The following is a 21,299-nucleotide window of genomic DNA, read 5'->3' as shown; positions in this document are numbered from 1 at the left end:
TTGTTTTTGTTTTGTTTTTGAATGTCAGAAATGTATATTTGTGAATGTGGAGATGTTATATTGGTTTCACTGGTAAAAATAAATGATTGAAATGGGTATATATTTGTTTTTTGTTGAGTTGCCTAATAATTATGCACAGTAATAGTCACCTGCACACACAGATATCCCCCTAAAATAGCTAAAACTAAAAACTACTTCCAAAAACATTCAGCTTTGATATTAATGAGTTTTTTGGGCTCATTGAGAACATGGTTGTTGTTCAATAATAAAATTGTTCCTCAAAAATACAACTTGCCTAATAATTCTGCACTCCCTGTACTTCTAAAGCCCTTGTTAACGTGTACCATCTTCTACTGTATTGTTGTGTTTTATAGCCCATTTAGATAATCAGACATTCATCAACTCCCACAGGCAGCAGAACCAGCATTAACAAAAGAAGCTTACAAATTTGTTCTTTGGTACTAAACGCTAGCTATTCTGCCTACACCAGAATGCCTCCTCTTTTAAACTGCACTGCATACTGATAGATGGAAATACAGACTGTAGCTAGCATCACTAATACAAGAGCAATACTAGGAAGACAGAGGGAGCAAATCTAGATCTTTTTTCCACACCCAGATTTTAACCCCAATACTGTTATGTAAAACATGGCTTTAGCTGGCCTTTCACAGCTGCAGCTCATTCTCTATGCAGCAGCTGAGCTCTTGGCAGACTCAGTCCAGAGAATCCATCTCCACCCTCTGGTGTTCCCACATGGCTCCCTGCCAGCAGAAATAATTTCAAACTTTATAATCTACAAGGTTCTGTGTTATGTCCCACAAGATCAGGATGTCCAAAGTCTCCCATTTATGTTCTATTGTGGAACACTGAAAAAAATTGCCAAAAAGTCACAGAAGAAACTGATAATTTAATAACTACCTCCTGGTAATGCAATAGCATGCCCATAATCCAATAAAAATACTGAGCATATAAAGTAATACATTTTTATGTGTAATGCAATAAGCATAATGTGTGTCTTCACTGAAAAAATTTAGCACAAGGAAACATTCATCTAGGCTCATTTCCTTAACTGGCAAAAGTTCCTAGTGTAAAAACAGGATATTATCTCTAACTGGCTTCCCACCCTCCACCTACAAACCCTGGCCAGGTTTTATGACTTCCTGCCAAAGACTAAAGTCAACTCTTGTGAGTCCTGTGAATTTTGATCTGTGTTTCATGTGAGGCCTGATTTAGATTTCTGCTAGGAAACATTGTAGAGCCTACGATGTAAGCTATGTAAGTGGCCGACGCCATTGCATTTATGGTTGTGAGTGGTGTATTATGTGTTAATCATCAAGTGTTTTACATGCGGTGCTGCCTCATAGAAACAAATTAGATGCTGGGACCTTTCCCACCCTTGTGCCCACTCTTTGTTTCTGAAATAAATTGCTGATATTTGTGAGTCCTTATATTGATGCTATGATTAGTATTCTCATATTGAGGCAATGATTGTTATTCTCTCACTGATAAATTTAAAAATTGTGAAAAAGTACCCAGAAATAGACAGAAGGAATCAACTGAATAGTGTAATCACTATAGTTTCGGGCTGCGTTGATCCAATGTGTAGTTATCTTTCTTGGGAGTTTTACATTAGGTTGTCCTGTAGGTTTGGTAATTTTCATCTGAATAAAACCACAGGACTTGAACAATGTAATTTGGACCGACAAGCCCAAAGTAGAGATGTTTGACAATAATGCACAGTGCCACATTTGGTAAATATAGCATAAACATGTCATACCAACTGCCTAGCACAGTGGTGGAAGGGTAATGATTTGAGCTTTGCAGTCATTAAATCAGCTTTATTCTAGAGTCAAATATGACGCTAGTTGTCTGACAGCTAAAGATTGGGCAAAACTCGGGCATGCAAGCGAACAGTGATCCCAGCACACCAGCAAATATACAACAAAAGGGTTAGAAATAAAAGAATTAAGGTGTTGCAGTGGCTCAAAATCGAGACCTCAACCTGATTGAAATGCTGTGGTGACACCTTAAGAAACCTATATGTAATCAAATACCCACAAACCTCAATGAACTGAGGCAATGTTGTAAAGAAGACTGGGGGAAAAATTCCTCCACAACTATGTGACAGACAGATAAAGTCATAATCTTTAACTTATTGCTATAGGTGGTTTTACAGGCTATTGAATCTTGAGGTATATTTATCTTTTCAGAGAACTGAATATATATTTCTTTTTTACATGACTGTTTCACCCTGAATGTGTAGAGAACAATAGGAGATAGCTTTGTCCTAACAAACTCCATATCCTGAAAAATCTCAAAGTGTAAACTCCCCTCGCTCAGGGTTAAGTCAGACACTGGGATGAAGACATAGATACCAAATCAAAATCTTAAATGGGGTTCTTTATCTTGCTCAAGAATACTTTGGCATGCAGAGTGTCACAATCTGGTTGTAGGAATTCAGGCGCAGAGCGGTTAGACGTCTCCAAACAACAGTATATGTACAGCACCAGTGCACAGTATATACAGTGAAGGGAATCCAAAACTCCAGGGAATCACAGGGTAGCTCTCTCACGTCTTCTTGCCCGCACTCACACACATTCACACGGCAGGGAGGTCACAGGTCCGGGGAGGAAGGTCTGAAGCAGAAGAGAAGGGAAGTCACAAACTAATCACGAATCTCAAATTACTAAGCACGAGTTCACAGGAGCTGCGAAAAACACTAACGCCAGTAGTACAATCATCCAGCGACGAGAGGATCTGTGTTCCAGCCTCAAATAGTGCTCCCGGTGATGACAGGTGATTGTTGTCAGGTGTGTGGGCCAAGGGCGGGAGCCCACAGTGAGCTCCGCCCAGGCAGAGAGGGAGAGAGAGAGAGAGAGAGAGAACCAAAACAGCACATGTAGCCTTGTGGGGCCAGCCGGGCAAGCACGGAGACCATGACACAGAGTCCATGGATCAAACCTTAGTAGTGAAACCTGCAGTTAGCTCTGTTGCTACCTTACTGCGAGGACATGAAAATTAAACTCCCATCCAGCAACTCAGTATGAGTATAACTCGTGATATAGCATGCAGAGCTTTTCCTGCACTTACACTGTTTTCTCTCTGTCCCTCTCTCTCCAGGGAAACCAGATCCTGAGCGGCCTTTCTCTGGACGAGTACAAGGCCACTCTGAAGATGATTGAAAGGGCTATTCTGGCCACCGACCTTGCCCTGTACATGAAGTAAGTACTAAACATCAAGCCTCAATGGAGACTGAATGAGAGGAAAAGAATGGAAGAAGAAAAGCAGTATTTTAAAGGTTTTTAATCAGTGCAAAATTGAGTACAATTGAGATTACACTCACCTTGTGACTGTTAAAGCCTTCATCACTTAAGTTCTACTCACTCCTCACTCCTTATAGTAATTCTGTAGGTCTAGATACAAGTTAGTGTTTAAAAGTTGTGTCTTTCTTCTGGTGAGTGTGCATTTGTGTGTGGGTGTGGTGGTGTGGGTGGGTGGATGGAAAGGGGGTATTTTCTTTCTTTGTAATATAATTGGCTTAGAACTCATGTATGTCTACAGCCCCAGAGCAGCTAAAAGTTAAAATGAAAATAAAATACAGACTGTATAAGTACTCAAGCAATTTACCTGCCAAGTACGTTTGAACTGGTGGGATTTTAAGGGTGGCTCCACAGAAAATTTATAGTTTTTCAGTCTTCACAGTGTTGGTTGTTATACCCAGTCTTCTGAAAAGAGGGGTGACAATTTTTTACTACATCTTAATGCATTCATGTTTTTTCTTAACTCCCTCCTACTACCTCAGTGACTTCAGCTCTTATCTTAGCCCACTTTTAGTCTAGACAGTGGGTGGTTTGGGGGCTAAGTGGGTTATATATGAGGATAATTACCTGCTGTGACATTGTTCATGTGGGTGTGTGCTGTCAGGAGGCGAGGGGAGTTCTTTGAGCTGACCAAGAACAACCAGTTTGTTTGGGAGGATGAACACCACAGAGACCTGCTGAGGTGAGTATAGAGTCTCAGATGCCTGTATTAACATTTACATAAACATAAGATAAATGTTTGTGAGGGACAGGCCACCTACCCCAAAGTCTGAAAAGTAAAAAAGCATCATGACAGTGTGATGATTAACACTTCTATTGATCAACATATAGTTGTAAAAGTTATGTGTTGAAACCATTTCTTCAAGAAAAATGGTTTAGCCATCAATGCAGGCATTCTTTGCATTATAGGTTGCCAGATATGGGTTAAGACCAAAGTTTTAGGTTTTGCTATACAAACCTTATATTCAAACCTGGCAATACCATGGTAACAAGTCCAGAGTTTCTCCTGCTATGAGAAACTAGTGTGTCTGTGGAAATTTAAAGTCTGTAACTTTGTCACCCCCTTCAGGTCAATGCTGATGACTGCATGTGACATCTCTGCCATCACTAAGCCCTGGCCAGTACAAAAAAGGGTAAAAAACAAACAAACAAACAGAAAACCCCGCAACCTTTACCTGTCTGTATGTTGGTACGCTGCTTTTCTGTGTATTTATGTTTTTACTGTGGTATACACACACATCCCCTCATTTCTGTTTTCTATAGTTACATAGTGTTTCTATGAAATATAAAAAAAACAGCTGAAACTGTACTCACTTTACATATAAAGGGAAAATGGCAATGAGTAAAATATTAAAATGTATTTAAAAAAATATAAAAACGTATCAAAGACTCAAAATGAAGCAAACAAACCAAATTTTAAAAAATAGATTATAACTGCTAGTTAATTTGTATAATGTAATTTAAAATCTTAGTTAAATTGATGATACAAAAATAATTAAGTTCCTTAGTATCAAGACAGTTAACACTTCTGCTTTGCAGAAGATGAGAGAAACTCAGGGAAAGAGAGTTAACTTCAACTCTGTGTCAGTTACTGGGGTAACAGAGTCTGAACTAAATTTTGCCAGCACAAGTTTTTGTCTCTGACTCCTCCCCTTCTGAGCTGGCTGTGTGACATCCTGATTCATTCATTAGATTAATAATAACTAATGATTAAATGAAATGAAATCTAAAAAGGTGAGTAAAGAAGAAACAGGAAGTACATCACGAGAAACTCCCAGCAGCCTAGACCTATTGAAGTGTAACTAACTGAGGATTCAGGGTCACCTGATCCATACTTAACTATGAGCTTTATCAAAAAGAAAAGTTTCAAGTTTTATCTTAAATGTAGAAATCCAGGCCTGGAAGCTGAAAGCTTTATATCAGTATAAATGGTTAAACTGGGCAACATTAAAGCAGAGTTTTTCTCTAAATCTCATGGAGCACTTTCATTCAGTAAGTACAATTCTGTCAAAGGATGGAAGGAACACATTTCTTACATTTTTACTGATTAATTATTGGAACAAGAAAATAATCAGACTCATAAAAGCTGATTCGAGGGTGGATCTTCAGGTTTTATCTTCAGTTTCTGTCACCTGCATTTTGTCTCAATTGAATCATTAAATTTAACAAATCAAACATAAAGAAACAGAATTCCAGCTTCATCTTATTAAAATTCAAGTTGGGTAAATGATAACAGCAGACACCATAAAAAAAAAAAATTATATTATATTATATTATATTATATTATATTATATAACAAGCTTCCTGGAATAGAGCCCTGCTGACTGTGACCTGAGGTGCAACGTGCCTTAAAATGTATTCTTTGTTATTCATATCTGATCCTACAATTTCTTACTCTAATTACCTTTCAGAGCTCCTCCTTGTTTTCTCTTTTTTTCTTAATCACTGACCTACTACACACACACACGCACGTGAGCGTGCACTATATTCAATGCTGTAGTGTGCCTGCTGTCCCCCAGTGACCTTCATTAGTCTGTGCCTTGTTAGGAAACTCAGGCCCAGAGGAATTGTTACACAGATAAACATTCTGTGTGTGTGTATGAGAGTGCTGATAAATGAGAGCTTGTTAATAAAAACAGCTGGGCCCTGTCCTCAGATGACAACTCTAAAAAAAAACATTCAGGGCAGCAAACAAGTACATACGTTCCCTGGCTTACACACACTCTGGCAAATCACCTGCTCCTCATTAACAGATTGCGCTAAACCCATACCCCTCCTTCCCTGGTCTGTTTTACTTTCACAGCCTCCATCCATAGACTTTATATAAAGATTAACATATTCACTGTGACGTCACCCAATGGTTTTGGATTCTGGACTGATTCTAATGGTGTTTTCCTAGCATTTAGGCTGATCTGCCATATTGTTTTTGTTTTTTAGACTAGCTCTAAATCTGAAACTTCCAGTCATACTTTTTTCAGTCAGGTAAAGTCATTATAATCATTTAAGGTTATCACTGAGACTTAACAACATAAAATATCATAACGAAAAAGTTGTATTTAAAAAATGCAGTAAAGTCACCACGATTTACAAATATAGCATTCTTTAATATCATGCCATTTTTTTTACATTCTGGTTGGTTTCCACTTTTGATTTTGAAGACCTTAAATAAGTGTCAGTGTTGATGGTATATTTGCACATAAACCACTACATTGGACACTGATGTGTCACTCCATACTCTGCCACACACTCCAAAAGTGATGTTGTTCACCTAAGTGGACAAGTAAAAAACTATTTAAAAAGTACCTGTTTAAAAAAATGTATTTCAAAAATCTTTTTTTCATGCCTAAACAAAAATACTTTAACAATAAAGTATAATCCTGATTGAGGTTGTTATGATTCATGCATGAAAGGGTTAAAGAAATGATATGAGTTTGTGAAAGTAACCTCCATAAGCACTGCTAAAATATTTTCATAGATCATGGAGGAAGTAAAGGCAAAGCTTCTTGGTCTCAACAATTAACAACTGCATCATAGTACTTACGTTCCTTGCAGCACCACCGACTCAATCAAGAGCTGAAGACGGCTTCAGCAACACGTTCACACAGAGTGATGTTGATTGATCTTCTTTATCTCTTTGTTAAAAACTTGAGAACACTAACTTTGTGTGGGGCTTTTGGGAGAGCTCTTGCTATTGCTATTCACTTGTTTCATTTTCCTTCTTCCTTCCAGCTGTCACACAGGCTGTCAGTCTGTCTGGGTCATTCCCAGTCATTTCCTCAAGATTAATGTTCTAACGATGCTGCCTCCAGCAGCAGTATAAGCATTTTGTTATTTCCATGTAGGAGACCTCTTTCTTATTACTCAAACTGCCACAATTATGCCACAAAGTTTCCAAGGTTGCAATGACACTATGACTTGCATAGTATACAATTCACCCAACTTAGTCTTCTGTCCAACAATAAATGAGGATTTAAAATTGATGCTTTCAGAGCAAATTATAAATGGATTGATTCTTATAGACCTGTGTGTATATATATATATATATATATATATATATATATATATATACACATATAATATATAAGCGCTATATAAATACAGGCCATTTACCATTTATATTGCATTTTTGTACTCTGAGTATTCAAAACGGTCATTCATCCCTTCACACAAGCACTTTTTCTTTACTTTCTATTTAATTCATACACATTTACACTCCAATGAACATATCAGAGAGCAGCTTTGCATTCGCTATTTTGCCTAAGGATACTTTGGCTCACAGACTAGAGCAGCTAGGGATCCAATCACCAACGTTCCAATTAGTAGATGCCCTGCTCTAACTCCTGAGCTACAGCCACCCCATCGTAAAAGCTTACTTTGCTTCTATCTTTGGTTTTACATTTAGTGTTATAAAATTTGCCTTTTAAGAACTAAAAGCTCATAAAATGTTTCAATGTTTCTGCATTTGGTTTCTGATGCAGATAGCAGAGCTGGTGGCCACTGAGTTTTTCGAGCAGGGGGATAAGGAGAGGCAAGAGCTGAACATTGAACCAATTGTAAGTAATTTCAGGGTTCATTTGAATGATATTGGATAAATCCTTCTCAACAGTGCAACATTTGCCATCGAGTGCCCGGGAATCTGTTCTGAATCCTCTGGTATTTCATCCTACTGCATTTAAATATATTCCCTTTCAAATCATGAAGTATCACAACACATTTTCAAGAACTGTGCTGATGTTACAGCCATGTGAAAAGAATGTTTTCTTAGGACTTTATGCAGTCTGTATTGGAAGATCTTTGTCCTACAGTATGAAGTGCCCAGGGATCACTGTTATTGTTATTTGACACAATATATAAAGAAACATTTGCATTTACAGTCATGATTAGTTAATCAATTGCATTTGATTAGCAGCACCTGGCCTCTACTCACTCTTTTAATTACCTTTTTAATTCCTATTGAAGCAGTGGGAGGGTACTCATTCTTCACAGACGGTGCATTTATGTGACAAATTTCTTTTTTACATGACTATAAATACCTGTGTCTTTTCTTGTCTCAGTTATTTTGTTTGTAAAATGATGTTGGACACACATTATAAATTTAACTAATTGTCATATTTTGTGGTAATCTCTCTCTCCCTCGCTCTATATATATTCTCTCTATATCTATCTATATATAGATATAGAGAGAGTGAGAGATAGCTATATATAGCAATATATATATGTATGTATGTGTATGTGTACACATATATATATATATATATATATATATATACACATACATACATACATACATACATACATACATACATTTTCTCATAGATTTGTCTGTTTTGGGGATAAACAGTTAACTTATATAAAGTTTACATCTCATTTTTTCAATCCTTTCACAGGACCTGATGAATCGTGAGAAAAGGGATAAGATACCAAGCATGCAGGTGTCCTTCATTGATGCCATTTGCATTCAGTTGTATGAGGTAATTCAGCCCTTGCTATTTTTGCTGACCAGCGTAGCTGATGAATAGCAATTCTTCCTGCATTCAGTTCTGCCTCTGATTTCCCATGCTGAATTGTCTTTATCACTGTCACAGACCTTGGCTGGCTTATCGGAGTATTGCTCCCCGTTGTTGGAAGGATGTCAGAAAAACCGGCAGCAGTGGAAGTGTTTAGCCGAGGAGTGTGAGAAGGGGCTTGTCAACGGCTTGGTGTGATCCAAACCCCAGTTTGGTTTTCATCCAACTCAGATTTCCAGAGTTCTACATTTTCAACCTATTCTCATTAAAATTATCTAATAGCGTATTGTGTGGACTGACAGTGAGGTAGAAAAGTAATTTTCCTATCATGAAATAAAACACTAGCTATGGTCTGATAATAGAAGAGGTCACCTGCCTTGAGCAGTCTTAATACTTTAAGACTTAATCTATTACGGTTGAGGTGCCGCAGTCAGGTTTCACAGTTTGTCTTTCTTTTCCTTGTTGTAATCTGGAGTTTACTCACCCGGCAAAGCGTTTGCTCAGATATAGGAAAATTACAAACGATCATGCATAGCCATGCCAATGAGTACAAGTTAAAAAATAAAGTAAGAGAGAAAAACAACTGTAAAAACATCTACAAGTCAGTCAGTTGACTTGTTGGTAATCTGCCTAGACTTGTCAGCACTTTTCCTGTCTCCCGGAGTATCAGTAATTCTTGTGAGTACTTTTCACAACAGATAAACTATGAAATAACATCAAAGTTGTACCTTTCCACCCCCACTATCAAACATTCGTTAAAAAGTTGTATGCTAGTTTTACAGCTAAGCCCTACCATGAACAGAAAGGAATGAAATGTGTCCATAACAAGAAAGCATGGTTTCTGAGGTCATGGTCATTTTATCCTGTCACCACCATTTTTTCTCACTCACCAGAGATAATAACAAAGTCAGCACTAAGCTATATTTATTACCATAGACATTGTTATTTTTGCATAGAGTGGCTTTCATATTGATGGTCTCACCTACACTATCTGTGACAGGTAGTGAACTTTAGGGAACACTGAATGGTTAAGCTGTATACACTGGAAGCTCTACATATTTACTTCCAGTTCATATGTATTCTTTATTCCTATTGGTAGTTGCTTCGGTTAAAAAAAAAAATCTTCCCTTAGCAAATAGGAAATGGTAAACGGACTGATTCTTATTTAGCACTTTTCTACTCTGCCTGAACAGTCAAAGAATTTGCCTGTGGTTATTTCATCTGTAATCACTTGAAGTTGTGGGATGTGATTCACTTTGAATGGTCTGTATTCAGTATGTCGCTTCCAGTGTTCATGGAGCTTTAGCACCATTAGCACCATTCTAGTGGGATGAAAACAATGCAACTACTATATACTTAGTAGTATACTAGTGTCACAATAATCTTATAGACTTGTTATAAGTCTTCACGGCACACACACACACGACGTGGGTTTGAGTCTTTCGTACATTTTATTCACTGTCTTAACTATTGCATATTTATTTTTGTTTTATATATTTATTAGAGTCTATATTGTAAGGTCATTCTTTTGTCAAAGCACACAATTATCTAGAAAATGTTTTCATATGTGGAATAAAAATCCCGTCTTTTTTTTATAGGCCCTTTCTTAGGAACAACTGCTTCTTCTGATGACATTTGGAAATGTACTGTATTGTGTTATTTGGAATTTAGATTTTCTATTTTTCCAGCTGTAGGAAGAGCCAAAGATTAGATCTGTGATTTCAAAGGAAAATGGATCTAGATGTTGCCACTGCCTTGTTGCGATAAAGTAGACAATTCAGTTTTACAGAACCACTTATTTTTATTTATCCATGTCCAGTAATGCTGTTTATGCATACCAATTTTACAAACTGAACGACGGAGTAATATCTACAGAATATAAAGTATGATTTACTCACCGAGGGTGGCATCTAGCTCTGATACATTGTGACGGTGTATGATTTCTATTTCTGTAAACCTGATTCTCTGATGGGTAAATGTAAAAATCTGTTCAAACAAGATATTTGCTACAAGGGGGAAAAAAGGATTCTTTAACATTTAGAGCAGTTTCTCTTGCACTACAAAGACTGACTAAACAACAGAATTTGGCAGAAAATTTCAGTGTGTAACCCAGAATGTATCCAGGAGCAACTTTTTCATTAGATAAAGATATTAAGTGTTTCAGCGTTTTGATGTGTTTGGGTTCACTGCTGTCCACCCTTTAGAGGCAGAGGTTTTCAGTCTGTAGTCAGAGGCGAGGTGTCATCACCAACACATTTAAAAGAACAATCTGGTACCTTTGGACCTTGTGAAATGCAGGTTTTTGCTGATCCTGCAAGAAGGAACAATTACTCCTCAATAAAAGTGATTTCAGCATGTCCACACTAGGAATAAATAGAAAATGCAACATTACTATGACATTTTTCTCTACACCTAGAATGTTTAATATCTAGTTTTGAAGGATGCTACTGTTACCCTTCAGAACTTTTTTTTTTTTTTTATGCAGAAAAGAAAAAGTTCTGAAATGTTTTGGTAAATGAAACTGCTGAATCAGCAGAACTGGTAAAACAGTTAATTGTCCAGCCAATAAACTGTTGATGAGGAGTCACAGAGGTCTGGAAGCCACATAGGTGCATTTAACGAACAGCTTACTAATGGACATGGCAGATTCATTTAAACTCAAGCACTTTTGTAGATGTACATGCTCAGAAAGTTAACTTGTGTCCGTGGTTGTCATTTGTACATTGAATAAGTCTCCAGGACTATTTTACTTGTGCCTGTAGCTTAGCCTCTGTGCTCTCTGGAGAAAAAAAAAAAAAACCCCTCACTGATTGGTTGTCAGTTTTTTCTTTTGCATGTATATGAGAGGGCATTACACGACAGATGGATGGATTTTTTTAGGTAAGAGAATTGTGGGTTTTCTTTTGCAAAATGTAATATGCTGATACGGTACTATGATGGTGTTACACATCTGTAACTGTCGACACCTTTCAACACTGTGAGCAAAGTGAATAGTATGTCCCATTAAATAATACTTATTTACTATGTCTCCTGTGTGCTGTCTATAATTTCTCAAATGTACTAAACAAGCAATGAATGAATGGATGGATGTCAGTGTGCTTTCCAGTTATTAAAACACGTTACTAAAAGAGTGCATTCCAAACTAACTTCTCTTTCTTGACCTTGATGAAAAGATCAGCTTATACTATTGAAATGCACCCCAAGACTGCATCGTCTCAAGGCTCCAAAAACCATGTGATATCTTTTATATAATGCTCCAAAATAAATAACACGATGAAAAACCTTGGCACCTCCTGAACAAAAGAAAAGCACAGAATCACTTATTTGGGAAAAAGCTAAATGCATTTATTTATGTCATTTTATAAAAGTTCAACATATATACCACTATCTTCTAAAACAGACTGAAAGAATGAAAGAAAGCAAAAGACTAAAGAAAAGACAGTTGTTTTCTACAGACAAATGCCACGTGGCAGAAATATTTACATCAATGTAGAAAGAACACATTTCCTTCATGTCCTCATCATATTGACAAATAAGACACAGTGAAGCTCAACAAAGGAAAACAGGTCCTCGTTGTCCAGTCACGCACAGGCAGTGAACAAAGACACGGCAGTGTTAGATCTACTGGTTTCTATGAGAATCAGTGGTCGGTGCTGTAACAGCTCATGTGGTTTAGAAGTTTAAGCTGACTCAGTCTTCTTGTACGCCACCATGCTGTTCACCTTGTGGATCGAAGTGGTGAAGGAATGCAAACGCACCTCCTCTGGCTGGTCAATGGTCTGCGGCCCTGATTCTTCCCATTTATCTGGAACCACCAGGTCCTTGTCTGTATAAACCAAGAGGTCAAAAGCACCTGAGGGGAGGAGTTGAAATTATTACCCAACCACCACATCAAAGGCTCAAATGTCAAAAGTCTCATTACTCACATGGCGTCTCCAGCAGGGGCAAGAAAGTAACAGTGGCTGTTATCTGTCTGATAACTGAGCGGATCTCATGCTGAATTGTCTTAATGGACTTCTCTCTGGGTGCACTGGGTGACACATGAGAACTCAGTTAACATGCATTATTTATTAGTCAAACAATAGCTGAGTGTAATGTAGGGCTGAACGATATATCGCATTTGCGATAATATCGCGACATGATCAAGTGCAATTTTCTAACCGCAAAGGCTGCGATTATACTCTGGACATGTCCAAATTCATGGGCTGCATCCTCCTGAGGCCGCATTTGTAGACCGATTACGTCACAGCGACGCGCCGAAGGCTGTCCAAATTCGTAGACTGCTCCAAATGCAGCCGACAAATGCGTCCTCCTTTTTCCCGAATTTGAAGGATGGGTCGGGTGTGTCCCAGAATTCATAGCGCGGCCCAGCCAAACTCCAGTTTCCAGCAATGGCGGCCGCTACTAAGTTTTAAAATTACTCATACTAATCTTTCTGGGTCACAAAATAAACTTTTAACATATTTTCAGGCGAGAAAGTAGTTGTGTAAACATCAAATATCTGCTCGGTTTATCAAGATATCCCATATTTGCAAAAGTGCTCCGACGTTTTCAGAGGCGTCTGCTACCCACCAGCTCGACAGCTAGCCGGGAGCTCGAGGGTTACTGATGCGGCCGAGAACGGCACAACTCCCGGCACATCATTTTCAGATCACCGCGGAGTTTCGCTGCTCGGGTTAAACGTAATATATAAGTCACTTAGACAACCTAAAAATGTTATTGTTGGGCTTTTTTTCAGTGTTTTGTTTGTTCGTGAGTAAATCGGTTTGGCTGAGATTAAAGTTATTAGATTAGATAAAATAAAACTTTATTAATCCCCCGGGTGGGTTCCTCCTTGGTTTTCACACAGCTGACTAAACGTCAAACAGAAAACTTATTAAACAGAAGTATGAGACAGTCGAGAATTTACACCAGTGTCTGGTTATATTTTAGATAGCAAGAAGCAGACGGCCGAGTTTATTAAACTCCACCGAGACAGCGGTGACGCTAATCAGAACTAGCCTTCTGATTAGCTAATCAGAACTAGCCTTCTGATTAGCTAATCAGAAGGCTAGACCGTCCAATTTCACGCCTTTAAATTTTAAAGGCGTGTTTGTGTGTGTGTTTATACAATTGCTATTATGTTTGCACTTTATGTGTAATGTTACTGACTGCAGAGATCAGTAAGATGTGTGTATTTTTTATTTATTAGTTTTATTTATTTAATATTATTTTTTTAATTGAATGACTGTCTAGTAGTTCACAGATGTCGAAAAACTGAGTGTGGTAAAGCCACTGATTTTTTTTTTATGTATATTTCTGCAATCTGCACATTGTACTGACTTTCATTTTAATGTTTACACCAGGGTTCCTTGTCAGCACTTTATGCTCAGATGTTTGTAAGCTAAAAATAAACTATTGTGTATGTTCAAATATACTGTTGTGATTGAAGAAGTTAAATAAAAATGTCAGTCATCAATTCATGCATCACCTCATGTCATCATAACAGAGGTCTGTCTTCCAGGAAAGAACAGTTTAAAATTAATGTAATATAGTATTGGCCATACTATATGATGTATTGCTTGTCTTTGTCTAATAATACAGAAGACAAAGACCTTAAAAAAATAATCGCATATCGCATCGCAATCGCAATATTGGGGCAAAAAAAAATCGCAATTAGATTATTTTCCATAATCGTTCAGCCCTAGTGTAATGACAGATGCTCATTTAACCAAATTACATAATCTGTTGTAAAGACTCCTCTAAAGTACAAATTTCATGTCATTTTATTGCAAAAAACAAAAACAAAAAAACTAATCCACTGCAAACATACAAATTCAGATCTGTGTTGACAAATCAGCCAACCAACCCAAAGTCTGCACCATTCAACTCCTGTCAATAAGTGTAAGTAAACAGATCTGTCCAGATGCCTTAGAGCAGGGGTAGGCAACCTTTCTGATGATGAGTGCATCTAAAATGTCCTCAGAAGTCAGTGTGCCATATGATTGTATTAGCAAGAAATTGAATAACGCTCTATATTAACAGTTACACACTATATAGAACCACTTTATAGTTCGCAGCTATCAGCGAATAGCTTTCAGCTATTTTGAAACAAAAAAAATAAAAAGACACTTTTTTATCCATAACAGCAAATGAACTGTACAACAGAAAATACAAATGCTATTTATGGTCTCCTCGCAACAATGATAAGAAAAATAAACTGAGCCAATATGGTATGTTTGTTAATACACTCTGATCTCTGGTCTCCCACTCAGAGACACAGGGCTCCGAGCATCCAGCATTCAGACGGCTACCTGAGGACTCTCTTCATGTGAGAGGAAATCTGCTCACACAGATATGTAGAACCAAATACTGTCAATAAGGCCTCTGCAATGTTTTGAAGACAGTTAAACTTGTCAGGTAGTGATGTCCAGCAGGTGAAAATGCAGCTCCATGAACACACACATATATGGATTCCATCTGCTTTGACGTTGCATTAACTGGCATTAACAAGTCTAGCTGCTCATTAAAGCTTTCTGGTTTGATCAGAAAATAAAACATTGGTCCAAACACCTGAAAGTCCCAAAAACACACTGTGAATTCTGTCTCGAATCTACAGATGTATCTGTGTATTTCTTCCTTCCCTTATAACTTCCCTTCAACTCATTCATGTCACCTAAAAGGTAAACCTGTTTCTCCATCACCTGTTCGGCTCTGATGATTGTCCTGAAGCTACCTGAAGCTCAAAACAATTTATATAATATATCACTCCACTCAAACTGACGGTGGGGGAAGTACAAGTGCAACATGCCAGGTGTTGGAATTAGGAGACAGCAAATTAATGACCATTAGCATGGAGCCTTTAAAACAAAACAAACAAACAAGGTAATAGAGGTCCTGACCTGCTCTCTTTAGCCGACTTGTCACACTCAATGTCAAACTGCCATCTCTCGAGCACCTCGTTGGTTTCCAGACACGTGATCACCAACACCAGCTTTTGCACAGTGCACTCAAACAGCCACTCTGCAACACCAAAAGAGCAAACAACACTTATTAAAGTTTGTTATGCAAAGTGAGAGGTAGTTAAACACCCTAAAAACATAATACAAACATGTACAGAATTTTGTATCCACAATAGTTGTGGATACAAAATTGTGATCTCTTGGATATAGTATCCAAGAGATCACAATTTCTGTGAGAAAAATGATGATTGATTTGTATTCTGTAATTTCACTACTCTTAGCATTACACAACTGAGAGCTTGAGTGATTTGACATATGCACCCAAAAATATGAATATTCTGGTACGAATTACATTAAACTTGAACTGACAACCCAGAGATATTTACTCCATTTAGTTTTATTTACATTGCACTAAAAATCACAACAGTTGCTTCAAGAGACTTTATACTTTAAAGTAAAGACCCCACAGGCTTAAAAAGAAAAACAATCAGATGATCCCAGAACAGCAAGCACTAGGCATTGATGGGAATAAAATAAAACTTCTTTTTAACAGGAAGAAACCTGAGGAGGCAGCCATCAACAGTTGCATTGCATTGGATTTAGGAAAAAAATAAAATAAAATATTACAATGGCATCACCTTGGACAGAAAAGGGTGCACCGATCTCCTTCCTCATTCACATACTTATGGTATTTATGGCAAAATCAAAAATTTGGTAAATCAAAAATTAAAAATCTAGCGTTTTTAACCAGAAATAGCTCGTAGTTCACCTGACAAGAGCCTAAGAGTAGCTTAACACAAATTTGTGTAACATGGGAATGGAAACTCACGTGTGCTGCTTTGTATGTTACTTAACATTGATCATAAGATGCCAGGTCATACCAATTAAAATCTCAGGCATGAGTCTCATAGGCATCTGAGTTCATCTTCAACATCATGCTGCTCTGCTGTACGTTAATTGCCCCTTGGGGATAAATAAAGTCTTTCCGATTCTGACTCTGATCTAATTCAACGCAACAAAAAGGGGAGGGGGAATTGCACCACCACGTGGCCCTACTCAGCAATCGCAACTAACAAGTTACTATTTATTGAGTAAAGAAGATCACCGAATTAGCAAAATAAATTGACAAAATCATTCATTGTTCACAAACATCATCTTATTTTGTACTTCACTACGGTTTTTGCCTTTACTTTGTCTTCTCCATAAACATCCAAAGTCACTCCCCACCAAGCTGTGAGCTCAGTTCTCACCAATTACGTTTTTTCTTTTCTATCTGCTGTTCAAGGAAATCCACTTAAAGTAAAGTAGACTGAAGTTTTGTTTGTTTTCTTAAGTACAATATGTCCACATTTTTTTCAAGGTCTAAGAGTAAATATGTAAAACGAAGAAAAACAGCATCTCCATAGTGACCAAAATAACCGTGAGTAAGATTTCTTGCCGTAAGCCAGCAGCCTTGTAGATATAGCTACAGAACTCGAAGCCCAAAACTACAACTGGAGTGCCTTCAGACCGCAGTTGGTTAGCTCACTCAGTTCCACAGTTATTCCACTTTCTCCTTAGTTGTGTCACGAGTGGGGAAGCCCACTATTGAGATACCTTTAAGTTGAGACACCACGTTAGTCAGATAGCTCTTCAGCTTGGGGTCGGTAGTTAGTAGGAGACTCAGGTCATAGTGGGTAACTCTGGTGAATGTCTCTGGAGGATAGATGCCCCGTTGGTACAAGATGCTGTTGATGCCGAAAGCTGTGAATGACAATGGGGAAATCAAAGGCTTCAAATACGCCGGAATTCCAGTATTCGTAAACTTTAGAGGCTTATATGATTCAGACTTGAAAGGCACAGAAGAGTACAAAAACAACTACACAAGAAAGGGAATAACACGAGAGAAAACTAACTGGGAATCAATGAATATATTAGCTCGGTAGAATAGAAACGATGTATGGTGTACGTTCACGATTCTCAATACAAGGGCAAGACAACAAGACAAATTATTCGGTTTGAAGTTGTGAATTGACGCTTACAGGATACATCAGGCTTAAACACTTTATTTTTCATCAACTGGAGCTATGCTTGCCATGTGAGTGCATACATGCTGCGTTGATGCTAATATGTTATCGGGCACTATGTAGGCCCAATAGCATATTAGCGTTACATGCATGCGTGTCGAAAACGAGCGACTAAAAGACGAAATAAGAGAAATACTTACAAAAGAACTCGGCTACTAACTCCGCGCTTCCTTTGAGAGTAATTCCCTTCAACGTGCTTGTCATTTTCTTAACGCTTTGGTCTAGCTCTCAACAGTAAATAGATTGTACTCTTTATTTTCTTCTTCTTCTACGCCTTCCGACTTCAACTACCCGCCACCCAGTTTGAATTTTGTCAGCTTCCACACTATTGCGCATGCGTGTGAGATTGCGGCGCGATTTTGATGACGTTTTAGGTTACGCTTACAATTTTTCTACACTAGAGAGCAGTGTAGAATAATTAAAGACCTTTCTACCTTGTAATTGACTGAATATTAATGTAATGTGTCACTGCACAAATGACTGAATTAAAAAGTTAATATTGTAGATACCACGTTTTGTTAATCCTAAAGGGGTCCAAACAACCATTGTATGCAGACTTGGGAAAAGTCACTCTGCAAAACAGGAAATTGCAAAACAAAAGAAAGACAACTTCAGTTAATGCTAGCTTTTAAGTCTTGTTGGCTCTGTACTTCTCTTTTTGCTGTTTGTCTATGTGCTATTTTTTTTATTATTATTATTATTTTATCATAGTTGTTTTTTTCTCAGTCAGTAATTGTCTTTTTCTTTCAGGAGGAAAGCCATGCGGGACCTGCACGCCTCCAGGACCACTAAGTGGGCAGATGAGATTTGACAAACTTCTTCCAAAATTAATGAAAAGCTTCGAACCTTCTTTGGGAAACTTGTGATTCATGAAAAATGGCTTCTTTCCAGCTGCAGCTGGTGTCATTAACAAGGTCCCCAGACTGACACAGGATATGAACACCACACATCAAACTGTCAGAAAGTATTTTTATTTACACATCTTTTAAAATGAACTGTGGTAACTCGTGAGGACCAGCCAGGCTCCGACTGAATTATCCACATGGGCCCATCTTTCTAGTGGGCCCACCACCTGTAGGAGTCAGGCGCTATTTTGCTAAGGGAGGGGGTGGACTGGTTGTAGGAGGAGGAGAAACAGCTGGAACTTACACCACAGGTTGCAAGATAGGAAATACACATGTCTGGCCTCACCTCAGTGGAGATATTAGGTTCTGAAACTAATCTTTTTGTGAAGTACAGCCCACAACTAGAGTTCGTTTTAATGGAAGATAAATGCAGAAAAGTGTATGCTCATATGCCAGCAGTTAGGTGCCTATATGTTAGGGTTCTCTCCAGTGAATAAGACATTGCTTCCTGCATCTTCAGGTTGGGGGATGGGTCCTGACTGTTTTGGACATTTGCACATATGCTAAACAAACAAGTTGAGCTGCTGCTTTTCTACAGTTGAGCCATTTGAGGTGGTTTGGGCACCTGATCAGAATGACTACGTTCCTCATTCTGATCAGAATGAAGTTCCCAAAATACCTCCTAGGTAAAGTGTTTTGGGAACAACCAACTGAGAAGAGATCCTTAGGCAGACTAAGAACATACTGAAGCTGGCTTGAGAAGATCTCAGTGTCCTTAACCCTTAAGTCCCTACAGAACTGAAGAATCTGGCAAGAACACCAACTTTGATCAAAGCCTGTTAGCCATTTCGTTAGATGCGATCAGACAATTTAGCATTTTATAACTACTCCAAAAAACCTTACAAAATCTTTTAAATGTAATGCAAATGACAGTATTTTCTGTTCATCAGAACATTTTGTTTCATCACAATATTATTTGTCAGAAAAATGAAATAAATCCAATGAGTGAAATGGTCTAAAAATTATTTTAGACCATTTTAAATTCATCCATTTGCTTCAGCTTATCCTTTTCAGGGTTGCGGGGGGCACTGGAGCCTATCCCAGCTATCTTAGGGCAAGAGGCAGGGTACACCCTGGACAGGCTGCCAGTCTGTCGCAGGGCTACCACACAGAGACAAACAACCATCCGTACTCACATTCACTCATGGATTCACACTTATGGGCAATTTAGATTTTTCAATTGACCTATCCCCTCTAACTGCATGTCTTTGGACGGTGGGAGGGAGCCGGAGTACCCGGAGAGAACCCACACAAACATGGGGAGAACATGCAAACTCCACACAGAAAGACCCTGGCTTGATAGTGGAATTGAACTCAGGACCTTCTTGCAGGTAACTGTGCTACCCCATTTTAAATCACACTAAAATACTATTAGTGTATTTGAGTGCACTGCTGATGAGGGGTTGTTGACCCACTATTAATCATGTGCTTCATAACATGAGCCAAGGTGTGAAAAAAAAGTGTGGGTCATTATCACCAGAGGTTGTGGGTGAAGGTTCTTCAAGGTTCTTTATTATTTGTCACATGCATAGTTATACAAGTATAACACACAGTGAAATGTAGCCTGACACGCTCCTCAACATGTGCAAAAATTGGGGGGGGTGTAGAGGAAGAACATTATATATATATATATATATATATATACACACACATATAGTATATACACTGGGTGAATGTGCAGTAGTAGCAGCAAGCAGGTGAATTCTGTACAATTAATATGAATAGATATCTGACTATTTTACAGGATAGACAATATAAACATATTTAAAATTAAAGGAATTGAAATGTACATTGTGCCTTGGTTTAGTGTCTGGAAGAGTCCTGTCTCAGTCAATTATAGATGATGTGAGAGGGCGGGTGTGTGTGTTTTGAAACCACTGTGGGAGTGGCTTACGACACGTCTGAAACATCTGCAAGAAATTTAAAGAAGTCCTGTTGCTTTTTTTTCCAAGCTCCTTACCATGACCTGGATGACTGAGAAGCTACACGGACATCTAACAAATGGTGTCACTCCGGTGTAAAGTTGATATTATGTCAGGCTCAGGAGAGACTTAGAGGCAGACTGTCTCTAAAGTGTCACAATTTATTTACACACAGACACCAGGTGCAGATATATACAGGTGAGGGGGTACGGGAAGAGGGTCTCCGGGGAACACAGGCACGGGCAGGGACACACAGGGCTATATACACAATCCTTCACTGATGCTCAGGTTAGCTCGGACTCCGGCTTTAGCTCACCAAACAGCGGTCCTCAGGCTGACGAGAAATCTGGCACGGGGAGGAAGAACAGGTAAGTTGCAGCACGAAAGAAACTCGTGGAAAAGCTCAGACTTGCAATGACACTGACGAGTGTTACACAATAATCCAGCGAAGAAGCATTCTCGGCAGCCGCCTTAAGAAGTGAGCGTGGTGATGAGACAATTGCTTGCAGGTGTCTGAGCCAGGGGCTGGAGTCGTCATGACTATGCCCCGGTAGAGCGCAGTGTGCGGGAGGAGAGAGAGAGAGACGCAACACAACAGAAACACTTGTAGCCATACAGAGTCAGCCGAGAAGGCACAG

General features: G+C 38.5%; 2 protein-coding genes across 4 annotated transcripts in view; one reads left to right on the top strand and one right to left on the bottom strand.

Annotated features, from left to right (window-relative positions):
* Positions 1-11,884, top strand: part of pde5ab (phosphodiesterase 5A, cGMP-specific, b) — a 113,707-nt gene extending 101,823 nt beyond the window's left edge. For all 3 annotated transcript variants that reach the window (XM_040016777.1, XM_040016775.1, XM_040016776.1), the window contains exons 17-22: positions 3,121-3,221; positions 3,925-4,002; positions 4,390-4,453; positions 7,799-7,873; positions 8,708-8,791; positions 8,906-11,884. In XM_040016777.1, the coding sequence (XP_039872711.1) occupies positions 3,121-3,221; positions 3,925-4,002; positions 4,390-4,453; positions 7,799-7,873; positions 8,708-8,791; positions 8,906-9,025 (522 nt within the window). In that variant the 3' untranslated portion in view covers positions 9,026-11,884. The remainder of the gene's footprint in view (positions 1-3,120; positions 3,222-3,924; positions 4,003-4,389; positions 4,454-7,798; positions 7,874-8,707; positions 8,792-8,905) is intronic.
* Positions 11,885-12,150: 266 nt separating this feature from the next.
* LOC120724543 (mitotic spindle assembly checkpoint protein MAD2A-like) lies at positions 12,151-18,153 on the bottom strand. The gene is made up of 5 exons (XM_040016774.1): positions 17,975-18,153; positions 17,365-17,511; positions 15,709-15,829; positions 12,754-12,857; positions 12,151-12,680 (listed from the first exon to the last, which is right to left on the bottom strand). The coding sequence occupies exons 1-5, from the start codon at positions 18,036-18,038 to the stop codon at positions 12,508-12,510; spliced, it is 609 nt and encodes a 202-aa protein (XP_039872708.1). The 5' UTR covers positions 18,039-18,153; the 3' UTR covers positions 12,151-12,507.
* Positions 18,154-21,299: the final 3,146 nt, after the last annotated feature.

Source organism: Simochromis diagramma, unplaced genomic scaffold (genome assembly GCF_900408965.1).
Source record: "Simochromis diagramma unplaced genomic scaffold, fSimDia1.1 OVJJ01000695.1, whole genome shotgun sequence".
NCBI classification, from domain to species: Eukaryota; Metazoa; Chordata; class Actinopteri; order Cichliformes; family Cichlidae; genus Simochromis; species Simochromis diagramma.
This window is presented reverse-complemented; position numbering and strand designations above follow the sequence as displayed.

Excerpts from the sequence above, each read along its gene's own strand:
- LOC120724543 (XM_040016774.1), bottom strand. The coding sequence starts at position 18,038 with ATGACAAGCACGTTGAAGGGAATTACTCTCAAAGGAAGCGCGGAGTTA. Across the intron at positions 17,512-17,974 it reads GTTAGTAGCCGAGTTCTTTT|CTTTCGGCATCAACAGCATC; the intron begins GTAAGTATTTCT and ends TGTCATTCACAG. Across the intron at positions 12,681-12,753 it reads GCCCCTGCTGGAGACGCCAT|GTGCTTTTGACCTCTTGGTT; the intron begins GTGAGTAATGAG and ends TCCTCCCCTCAG.